This window comes from Symsagittifera roscoffensis, chromosome 9 (assembly GCF_963678635.1).
Source record: "Symsagittifera roscoffensis chromosome 9, txSymRosc1.1, whole genome shotgun sequence".
Classification (NCBI taxonomy): domain Eukaryota; kingdom Metazoa; phylum Xenacoelomorpha; order Acoela; family Convolutidae; genus Symsagittifera; species Symsagittifera roscoffensis.
In genome coordinates, this window is record NC_087070.1 from 43,215,800 (window position 1) to 43,226,167 (window position 10,368).

The 10,368-nt window shown below is 35.1% G+C and overlaps 1 protein-coding gene across 1 annotated transcript; it reads right to left on the bottom strand.

Annotated features, from left to right (window-relative positions):
* Positions 1-217: 217 nt before the first annotated feature.
* LOC134854187 (uncharacterized) lies at positions 218-8,537 on the bottom strand. Its single transcript, XM_063870338.1, has 6 exons — positions 8,025-8,537; positions 5,300-5,378; positions 4,191-4,411; positions 2,618-2,888; positions 1,555-1,635; positions 218-1,248 (listed from the first exon to the last, which is right to left on the bottom strand). The coding sequence occupies exons 1-6, from the start codon at positions 8,364-8,366 to the stop codon at positions 380-382; spliced, it is 1,863 nt and encodes a 620-aa protein (XP_063726408.1). The 5' UTR covers positions 8,367-8,537; the 3' UTR covers positions 218-379.
* Positions 8,538-10,368: the final 1,831 nt, after the last annotated feature.

Sequence of the window (10,368 nt, forward strand, 5' to 3'; positions counted from 1 at the left end):
TTGCTCAAAAGGACAGATGGGGAAGGTGATTTCTCAAAAAAAATCACACAGCGACAAAATTTTGAAAAAAAACTAACAACACAGTTTTGGGTAGTCAATTGAGTTTTGACCAAAATTGTGTTTTTTTTTGCTCGCTCATTATTTAAAAAAGCTCTTTAGGAAAAAATTTATGGATACAGTAAAATGAATACTGTAAAAATGTAAATAAGTACCGCCCTTCATAAAAACGCCACTGCTTAAAAATTATGTTAGGTATTTCTGCAGTTTTAATCTGACATAATTCCGATGCGTAATTAGTCACTTTCAGACTCTCTAAAGGACGTTTATTGGTTAAAAATGGTCGAGCATCCGGTCTTTCTGCCATGAGAACAGCCTCCATTCAAAGCTCTCGATCCAAAACTTTTGTGAACTTTCGAAATAGTTCAGTTTTTCTGTCGTTGAAACTCCGCATTCGGAAAGCAGATTCGACCCATTTTTTAGTCAAGTATTGTGAAATGGTTTTGATTAAATTCATTTCTTGTTTCGATAAAGTCTTCTGAAATAATTTGTTCAGCAGAATGACAACTTTGCTCAATGAAAATGAAATTTCATCCATGTCATCGCATTGAGGGCCTTCTAGAACAATCCGAAGCTCGATTAACTTGTCACGGAGCTCGCTTCGTATATCGGAACATTCAGCACTAGTCAATGAATTTCCTTGTAACTTATGGCAGCATTTGAAATACAGTTTAATCACGCTTTCTACTAGAAATTCGGGTTCGATAAGGCCTTCCGGCGTTTCAGAACTTGAGCATTTGCTCTCGGAGATATCTTTTTTCCGCGACCAAAGTCGTGCAAGACTTTGAAACAGACTCGTTGATTCAGTACTCGGCTTTCGGCTGATCGTATTCAGAGGTCTCGGTGGCGGCGTGAAATTAGACCTATACTGTCCTTGATTCCTCAAGAAAGGCTGAGTCGAGACACGGGGCTCTGCATTGTTCCTATTGGCTGCTCGTCTTTGGGGCTGGGGTGTCATGGGAGTTGGAATCTTGACCTTTTCGTCTCCAGTTTCCGTCAGAAGTACAGACTGGGTCGCTACTCTTCCCATAAAGGGGGTCGGGGTCGTGACCTCTCCCGTTTGTGTTGTTGGCTTTTGTACCGCGGCTTGAGGCGGCAATACACTTGGCATGTCTAGGCTCGCCGTCTGTTCGAAATTGAACAAGTCTTCTAGCTCTTGCAATCCCATTATGGCATTGCTGGTGCTTAGAACTAAATTGAGATGAAAGTAAATTAGAGACAGAAGGAGGCCGGGAACGCCTTCAAAATTTGTCACAGGATGACAACAAAATGAAGCAATTTATTTCATTTTTTGTTCATCATTTTATAATTGCCTAATTTTAAAATTGTGTTTTTTTTTGTGTTTTCGCAAATAAAATTTTTAGTTTTTATAATCATTTTTACGACTCTTTAAAAAATGAATAAAAAGTATTGTATGCTGAGGAAGTATGAAGATAATGTAATATTCAGTAGTTGTGATCTTGATTCAGTTGAAACCTGATTTGAAATCATATCTACCTAAAGACTCAGATAGTGAAGATTGAGTGGTATCTTCATTGTTATCTGATGTGGTTGAATTCGAGTTCTGCCGCATAAAACCTGGTAACAAAAAACAAAATCCTGACAATTTGATGAGAAAATGTAGTTTGAAAAAGCGCTTTTAACAGCAACCGGCATACTTTTATATATTTAAACGTTATCAGTATGCCACGAGCTATAGTCAAAATATGTTGGACACATTTCAAAAAATGTCCTATTTTTTGCACCACAGACATTTTTTTTCTGCGCCACAGATAATTTTTGTTGTTCCGACCATTGAGAATGGGGAAGAATTTTGTATTCGGGTGTGTTTTAGTTTTTTCTCTTTTGTTTTCCACGCAAAATCAGGTACTACACATAATTATCGGACTGTGTTGAATGATATATCGTATTAAAGCCCTTCTCTCGTGATTCGAACCACATTTAAAATTTCTCTTAGAGCAAGCAGGCTTTTTTATTCTTATTTTAGCCGTTTACAAGAGCTTATTTATAAATAATTTTATTTTTATTCGAGTAACGCCATGCTGGGAATCAAAGACCTCAAAATTTAAAAAAAATTCTGCAAAAATTTTCATAAATATTTTTTTGTTTTTCTAGTCACTTCCATTTAAAACTATTGTCGTGTTTGCCTATTTGACTATATTTGTCGAATATGCCTAAATTATAGCTTTACGTCAGCTCCTTTTGTCACACCACACAAAAACTACACAAATTTCAAAAAAAAAACTTTTTTTTCTTGTAGTTTTTTCTAAGACTGGTCGGAACATTCTGTGCTACTACTTGCACAGTAACCGGCTACCCTTGTTATTTATTGCACATTCTTTCCAACTATTGTTTACCGACTATTGGCGCATCAAGGATAACATGTGTGGTTGTCAAAACTGGATGACGTATAAACTAATACCAAAGGGTGACTTTTTGAGTGTAACCGTGTCGAAACCTCGAGGAAAGAAAGACCTCAGCCTCCTCCCTTAAATCACTAGTGAAATATTAGAATTGTTTTGAAATTAAGAACTATTACACCAACACTGCTTATATATACCTTGAAAATTTGAATCAACGTAAGAGTTCGGAGGTACTGAGGGTCCATTCGTGGACGATGAGAGCACCTCACGGGACCAAGGTGATCCTGCAACATTGGCCACACCGACACTTGATTCCCAGTTAGCCTCGGAATAGACATTGTTGTTGATACTGGCGTTAGTTTTGCAGTTTTTTTCGTGGTCGTTGTTGTTGTTGTTGCGACCCCAACTATCACTCGAATGGTGTTCCTCGCTCGAAGAATGCAAACGCATGTCCGGTTTGGAGGCACTCTTTATCCATGAATTTGGAGCTCGTTTTAACCTGTTTTTTTAAAATTGAAAAAAAAACTAATAGAAAAAACTGTAATAAAAACTGTAATAAAAAAATATTTGCAATTTAGATTCCTTTCACTGCAAGCTTCAGAACCTTCACAGCGAAAAGAAATCTCATTCCGAGATTGCCGTGGAACTTTTTCGCCTCTAATCCTTTATCTACGTTAGCTCAGTTTTTTTTTACTCTGAATAATTAATCAAAAAATGAATAATAAAGCTGTTTGGTGCACTAATTACTGAAAAGCAAAAAAAATTTATACCAAACCTACACTTGACATTTTAATTTTTGTAATGTATTTTCAATTCAAAAATGAGCTTCACTAATTTGTAAGTTAATAAACATGTCCAAAAATTTTGTTTTGAATATCAATTAAAAGCGTGTGGCCAATAGTACTACTCGATGAAAGTTTAATGCAAAAACAATTCCCGTTTTTCTTAAAAAAGCTTTAATAAAACCAGTATTCAAAAAAGCAAAACTTAGATCGCATTTCTATGATAATTTCATTCAATCGTAGCATGTATGTTCCATCAAATGGTTATTTTGAAGTTACGTTTATTTACATGTGTTTTTGAGACGGGGCGAGCTCTGAAAAATTGCAAAAAATTGTTTTTTTACTTAATTTTCAAAAAAAATTGAAATTATGTTTGTAATTATGAAATAATGTAAAAAAACAATAAGTTTGAGAGAGATCGCGCGCCAAACACAACGTTCCAAATAAAATTAGAAATTCTTGACTTGTTGTTTTTTTTGAAACAGTTAACCAAAATTGAATTGGGGGGGGGGGGGTTTACTTTATAAAGGGGTTTTTACGTTTGATATTTTGAACATAAATAAAAAAACAGTTACAAAAATCAAAGTGAAAGTAACAAAAATGAAGTGAAAAAAACTTTCAATTTCAGACCAAAAAACATCATTTTTAATTTTTTTAGATGTGGGTACGGGATGTTCAAAATATCCAAAGTGTCATAGAAATTTCACGGCCAACTTTTCCCATATTAACAAAGAAATACAAATTTCAGCAGAATATCAATATTACTTTGTTTTGTAACATCCATGTCAGATTAATCAATTTTCCGTGTCCTAGCTTGCTGCTTATAGTTACCTGCGGCGAGTTGTGGCTTCACATTTAGTGGGTGTATGTTCAATATGAAAAAAAAATCACGGACACTATCAAAAACTAACAAAATTTTATCGTGACTAAATTACATGTCAATAAAAAAATGGAATGAATTTTTTAATGAAAAGATCAAAACGAGCACCCTGTGTTGTTCCAGCTCTTGTTGCACGACGTCTATATAGTCATAGTTATGCTGCGTGTCATTGTCCTCAAGGTAATAACCTGAAGACGATGATGTTCCTGTACCTTCAAATCGGTTTGGACCCTGGTGACCTTGAAATCCGTGTTGGAGATACTGAAGTTGAAGTTGGTTTGAGGAACTTGTCTGACTCAGATATGACCCGTACGAATATCTATTTCCGGCTGAAATTGGGATCAATTTCGGCTTAAAATGATCAGCAAAACATTGAAAAAAAGTCGAAAGTCTTCATGGTTAAATTTAAAAAAATGCCAAGGCTTACAATGAAAACTTGAGAAAACAATAAACAATACTGGAAAGGTTTTTACATCCTATTTAAGAAAAATCAGATTGGGTTGTCGAGTTATTTCAAACTCTATGCCCCCATTAATTAAACTTCTGTAGATAAATTTGGAAAAGAAGGTTTTTTCGGGAGTACATTACAAAGCCAAAATGTGCACTCAATTTGGTTTTGATTTTGGTTTGGATAGGCGCTCAATTTGGTGTTTTTAAGCCACTGGAATCCTCAAACAAGTCTGGAAACGTGTTCCAAAATGCATGTGGATTCCTTTTATATAAGTTCAGCGGATTCTGCGCTCAATTACCTGTAACAAAAGTTTTGACGTAACATTAATTTTGTCATTGATTACCCAACGAGCAACAAAACCTAATTTTCTCGGATTACGCAAAATGTAAGCGAACTACGCAATTTTAAGCAATTTCCGCAAAATTGTCTTGTGATAGTTTTTTTGTGTAGAGGTGAATTCTAAAAATTTGTAGAGGTGAATTCAAAAGAAAGCGGATTCAGCTAAACTGTAATCGATAATGAAATGAATACATACTTGCTTGCGTATTCCACCATTTGCTTCGTATTTAACAAACTTGTTGCGTATACCGCAAATTGGGCTGTTTTTGGATCAACTTTTAAGAATACACTGTTTGGCTATTTGTTTGTAAAAATCAAATAGAAAAAAGGGTCCGAAAAAAACAGCATTTTCCGGTGGATTTCGCTACAAATTTTTTTACAGCCTTCACAATTCAACTTTTGGCCCTGTAATGTAGTAAATACTTACCTAGGTTGACTCCTTTTAAGCTATTTTCTTCATTTTCGTGATCAGTCGAATCAATTTCTTCATCGTCACTTGTCATGTCCTAAAATAAAAAAAAAACATTTATCTTATCATACTTATCATCTGTATAACTATTGAACGCATTGTCCAGCAGAAACTCAATTTCAGGCATCGAGAAAAAGAGTTTAACACGAACCCACCGAATGAGATTGTAGTTTTCAACTTCTTCTCAAAATCCAAAACGCTGGCTTCCATTTGGCATTCCCAATTTTCCGAATTGAGTTTATTTTTCATTGCAATTATTTGCTAGTTTCAATCCTAAATTAGCAAAAAATGAGCTTTGAAAAAACAGGAGAATTTTATCAAAAACGTGGTCAAATTTGGAAAACAAAGAGTCTGCTGGTTAAACTTTCAATTTCTTAGCTTCCAGAAGGTTCCCTAGTTTGAGTTACTTGTTAATAGTCTGAATTTTTCTTCCGCTTAAGGCAAAAAAAAATTCGTTTTAGAAATTTTCAAAACAAATTCTGGGGCTATAACAAACAATGATTTTTTAACCATCAATGAAAAGGTGATAAATATTGAAAAAATAACAATGCAATTTTCCATGAGATATATCGGAAAAAAGCAATGGTTTGTAACTTTAACTTTATACTACATAATTAGTGATGGTGAACGATGGGACGTCATCTTTGGAATGTTCGAAGTAAGAAAAAAATAAATAAACTCTAGTCAGTATCGACTTTACTGCTAGGTGCATTGAACAATTTTTGTTCTCTGCGCTATTGCGCTGTTATCGTTTTCTGTCAATTTTGTGAATATGTATCGGAGAATATTTTTCAAATCGCGAACTATTCGGAACATGCAACTTAGAAAACAAACTGTTTGCTACTTTATGGAATGCAAAGGCTAAGTTTGGAATGATATATACCGATATAAAAAGAAAAAAATTGCTGATCAAAAATGTAAAGTCAAACGACGAATGACGAGGATAAAACATACGTATAAGAATTGAGCTCATGTCGAGTCGAAGTGCTCACTCTATGTTTTGACCGTCTTGGCCAAAATTTGGCATGCTTTGACCGTTTCAACAAATTTTACTTGTCTCGGCTTCTCGACCAAATTCAGGCATGATTCGATTTTCTCGGCCAAAAAAGTAAACTCGATTTTGCTCAACCTAAGCCAGCTATGTTTTTACCGTCTCGCCTGAAAAACCTGCTTCATTTCGCTTGACCAAAATCAGATATGATTTGAACGTCTCGACTTAGGGCGGTTCTGCTTCAACTTTCAATTAAGATGAATTATATTGCTAAAGTTGATGATTGATCGAAAAAAGTAATATATCAGGCTTTTGCTGATGTTTTATTGAGAAGAAAAATATTTGAGTCAATTGTAATTTGACTGCTTTGATGAGATAAATTAATTTCTGAAACAAGTTTTTTCATCGTTTAATTACTATTTTTTAAACTTCATCATTTGTTGTTTTTACATGGACAAAACTTCAAGAATTGATTTCGTCTTACTGCTGAACAATCGCAACGATGTATCTTTGGACGGTAGTTTAGGTAAGCGTCGACTCTGCTCGATTTATGTTTCGTCAGATCTCGAGGTATGGTTCGACTGTGCTCGAGGTATGTTTCGGCTGTGCTCGAGGCATGTTTCGACCGTGCTCGAGGCTTAATTGCACTATCATCGAGGTATATTTCGACCGCGCTTGATCAAAGTTTGATAAGTTTTGACCGTGCTCGAGGTATGCTTCGACGGTGCTCGAGGTATGTTTCGACCGTGCTCGAGGCATGTTTGTACTGTAATCGAGGTGTGTTTGGACCGCGCTTGATCAAAATTTGTTAATTTTTGACCGTGCTCGTGGTATGTTTCGACCATGCTCGAGGTACATTTCGAGATTCTGTTTGACCCGAAATCCTGTCTTGGCTATTCTTTTTTGGTCTAGAACTGACATTGTTTTTTGTTTGACTTTACAAGTCGAAAATTAGAGTGGGCACCTCGACCCATGATTTCTTCTGTAAGATGATAAAAAATATTCTATAATCAAGTTTGACTTTGATATCCTGTTGTTAGTTTAGTGGTTCTACACAGTTCTTGAATGAAAGCACCAATATGCGAGCCGCTCAGCTCTTTGCGGATAACTGTTTCCGTGCTCTGAATAAAACCTACACGCAATTATTTCGGTTATTTTTCTTGGCAGCCAACAGTTGCCTCAACTTCCAAGCAGAGTCACGGATACTATTGGTGATAACAATTTTTCTCTTAACTATTGTATCATCCTTAAGCTCAATAATGGTTGAAACACTAGTGGACAAAATTAAGTGCAAATTCAGGATTTTAATCTGTAAAATACCTTTTTTCAGCGTACATTTTGGACAACTCACTTGCTAAAATGAGGTTTCTTACTCCGCTTGTTCAAGAAAGATTTCAGTACGATGCAAAACTTAGAGCAGATGAGGAAAACTGGCATTTTCAGACCCGGATTACATTGGTAAGTCATAAAAACTAAAAATTGATACTTTCGTAGATGGTAGCTCTGATCATTTTCTCTCGGTCAATGTAAAAATTTTACTGAACTTCGAAGGAAATGTTCCCAAATTATACTTTGAAAACAGGCATTTTACAGAGTGAAACCTAGAATTTGCGCTTACTTTTGTCCACTAGTGTATTTTTTGAGCGGAAAAATTGAGGGGAAAAAGTCAATAACTTATCAAAATAAATATACCTTGGCGTTCGGCAGACTCATTTGACTGGCAAAATGGCGCAACACGCAATACTTTGAATTCCTCAGCGGCGTGAAATCTGTCTGAAGAGAATTCGTCTTGTTCTTTTCTTGCAGCTTCTTCAGTCTTTTATGATAACTGTTCACAAAATACGCACACTTGTACAACTCCACAAAAAGGTCAAATATAAACTGACTTATTCTGTGAAGTTTTGTGTTGTATTTTTTGCATAACTCGGTGACACTGTGGCGCGCGTTTTTATCGCAAAGGTCACAAAATAAGGAAGAGTCGCAAAAATTTTCACATTTTATGCAATTTGCGACTAAAGATTTCAAAGTCGCCATTTTGGATTGTTGTTAAATTTTTTAAGAAAATCGAAATAGATAAAAAACAAGCTTATTCGCGGTCAAAATTAAGCCATTCAAGAAGTTTTCTTTGCGTTTGTACAATTTTGACGAAATTTTCTTTCGAACGCATAATGCTCACTCATAATGTACCAAGTGAAAGAATTCAGCTCTAAGCATTCAACTGCGAATACAATGTCAATATGCCAACTCGCTATGAACCATTTTTATTTGATTTGGGTCTTGTAAGTTTGAGCAAAACGAAGTTGATTAGTTTTATTGCTCGTTTTCTGGTGGAATTCGAAATCAATAAACATTCAGATCAAGCTTAATTGATCAAGCATCTGTATCTGTTTGCTGAACGTTACATGCTTAGGCCTAGTTAATTTGCCATAGGACTTTTCGTTATGTTTCCAAATCATAGCCAAGAAAAACCTTCAGCTTGGCGCTGAATCATTTCTATAAAAAGAGAGGCCATCGAATATTTTGGTCATGATAATTAGAAGTTTGTAGTCTAATTTCGTATTATCATAACCAAGATATACCAGATGTAATAATCAAAGAAGTCATCAAAAATACTTTTATCAAAAAATGTATTTAGTTATTTAGTCCTGTTGGGGTAACGAAATAGGCTAATTATGAGTCCGGATGTTATTTCTAAGCATTTTTTTAATCTCGAAAGCCCCCAAAAAAACGTCATAAAATCAGTTCGACGATCAGAAACATTTTTCAGTTTTATTTCAATTCAGTTTTTGTGAAGAAAAAAGCTTTGAAACTCATCTTTTTAGACAAATTTAGGGTGAATAGTCATTCTTCAATTAGACGATGAGTTTTTTAGTTTCTTACTCAACTATTTAGAAAAATGCTTCTACCAGCGTGAAGCTATAAAACGTCTATGAGGAGTTTCTCAGCTTTGAAAAAGGAGGAAAACATCAGAAAAAAAATTTAAAAAAAATTTGATTTTTTTGAAACACCCCTTAACGCTATACAAAGTAATTTCAATGCAATACTTATTCTGAGCTGGAATTAAACGCCGTTTACGAGTTAATTGCACAAAATATAATGAATCTTAGCTATCCTAAATTGATCATGTGAAGGCTTTTACAAAAAAAGGTCTCAATTATCAAATTTTAGAAGGAATTTGTCTGAACGAACTAAAACCACATCAAGCACAACTATTCTATCCTTTCATCGAACATTGGCGCAACAAACCAACAACAACATGAAAACAATTGCGGTTCCGCCATCATTCTGAAAAAAAATCTAATATACTCAGAAAAATTAAAACTTGATAACTTATTTATCCGAAACTTGCCGGGTTGGCAAATTCAAATCCATATTTATTTATGAAAAACGATTGCAAGCAAAATATCTGTTGGAACAAGGGTGAGCACAGGGTTTCAATATCTTTCAGATAACCAGAATGTCATTACAAGGCCAAAGTGTGCATTCTGTGCGTTTTATGCTGGTTGCGCATCAAACAAATACCTAAGACACTGTACCGGTCAAAATTGCTCTTGCAATAGGCGACTTTGCGGAATCCGCAAAAATCTTTGCGAAACCTGAAAAATTTGTATATTCAGAAACAAATAATAAGACATGCATATAGTTGAAATAAGCTGTTGAGTTATCTGTAAGTAGAATCCGCAAAATTTAAGTGAAAACCGCATTTTTTTTTGCGAAGTCCATTTACATATCGTTCAATTACTAGGAGTTCACCAGCAAATTCATCTCAATTACTAGGTCGATCAGCTACCTGTTGAAATACTAAACGTTCGATCTCAATTGCTACCCCTAACTTCCTTCTCAATTTCTGTCAAACACCCATCTTCGATCTCAATTCCTGACAAAAACACAAAACTTCGATCTCAATTCCTTCGATCTCAAAAACTGCTTTTTTCCTCCATAAGATAACGAATCTGTTTGCTGCCGGAGAGCCTAAACGCTAGTCTGATCTAAATGAGAGACCATAGGCTCCATGACACCATCCAGACAACAGCTC

Excerpts from the sequence above, each read along its gene's own strand:
- LOC134854187 (XM_063870338.1), bottom strand. The coding sequence starts at position 8,366 with ATGGCGACTTTGAAATCTTTAGTCGCAAATTGCATAAAATGTGAAAAT. Across the intron at positions 1,636-2,617 it reads CGTTGATTCAAATTTTCAAG|GTTTTATGCGGCAGAACTCG; the intron begins GTATATATAAGC and ends TTTTGTTACCAG. Across the intron at positions 1,249-1,554 it reads TTCACTATCTGAGTCTTTAG|TTCTAAGCACCAGCAATGCC; the intron begins GTAGATATGATT and ends ATCTCAATTTAG.